The sequence below is a fragment of the Myotis brandtii genome, unplaced genomic scaffold (assembly GCF_000412655.1).
Source record: "Myotis brandtii unplaced genomic scaffold, ASM41265v1 scaffold79, whole genome shotgun sequence".
Lineage (NCBI taxonomy): Eukaryota > Metazoa > Chordata > Mammalia > Chiroptera > Vespertilionidae > Myotis > Myotis brandtii.
In genome coordinates, this window is record NW_005371173.1 from 2,213,660 (window position 1) to 2,214,649 (window position 990).

The 990-nt window shown below is 66.3% G+C and overlaps 1 protein-coding gene across 1 annotated transcript in view; it reads right to left on the reverse strand.

The window, feature by feature from the left end:
- Positions 1 to 984, reverse strand: part of IHH (indian hedgehog) — a 6,935-nt gene extending 5,951 nt beyond the window's left edge. The window contains exon 1 of the mRNA XM_005883533.2: positions 810 to 984. Within this exon, the coding sequence (XP_005883595.2) occupies positions 810 to 818 (9 nt within the window). The 5' untranslated portion in view covers positions 819 to 984. The remainder of the gene's footprint in view (positions 1 to 809) is intronic.
- Positions 985 to 990: the final 6 nt, after the last annotated feature.

A 990-nucleotide genomic window follows, 5' to 3' on the forward strand; every position in this document is an offset into this window, starting at 1 on the left:
GAGCGCTGGTCCTAGCATGCAAAGACTAACTTTAGCTCTGCTCCCTGCCTCGCCGGCACCCGAACTCCTCCCTTTCAACACAACCCATCCCCGCCATCAAGCCCAGGGGTCCCCCAAGTTCGGCCCCAGCGCTCAAAGGCCCCCGTCCCCCACCCTTCTACACAGGGGCGCCTCTCAGCTCTCTGCACAGACACGTGGTCTCTCCCGGCAAGTTCTCTTTCCCACCTTCACCTTCCTCGCTGTTCCTTAACCCCAGACCCCACCGGGGGCAGCGCATCAAACCCGCCAGGCTCAAACCTCCCGGACAGGAGCTGCCACCCCCACAGCGACCGCGCGTGGAGCAAAGGCCTTGGGGCCCTCTGCACCCCGAGCTGCTTCGCCTCGGGGTGCCGAATGGCTTCTAAGTGAAAGAGGCGCAGCGGTGCGGAGGGTTAGGCCAGGAAGTACCGCGTGGATCCCGGTAGCGCAGGAGGCAGCCAGATCGAGGTGCCTCCGGGTGCCGGATGCCGCGAATGACCCGAGCTGCCAGCGCGCAGGGGCAGAGGGGCCGTGGCCAACCGGCTGGGTTGTGGCGCTCGGAGGCAGGGAGCTCTTCTCATAGCCATCGGCACGATCGATCGGGGATGCCGACACGCCTGCCGGGACCCCTGGCTGTCCCATCCTGGGCAAGAAGCAGCTGGGTTTGGCGAGAGGGGCAGGTGCCAGGGGGCGTGCCAACCAGTGGAGCAAAAGTGCCAGGGAGGGCGGATAGGGCCGGGCAGGTGGCGGTGCTTCGGCAGCGGCGCCCTGGAAGGGCGAGTCGCGCTCACCTGGGTCATGAGGCGGTCGGCGCCCGTGTTCTCCTCGTCCTTGAAGATGATGTCGGGATTGTAATTGGGGGTGAGCTCCTTGAAGCGCTCCGAGCTGCGCGCGATCTTGCCTTCATAGCGCCCGCTGGCGCCCAGGGTCTTCTCGGGCACGTTGGGGCTGAACTGCTTATAGGCGAGCGGC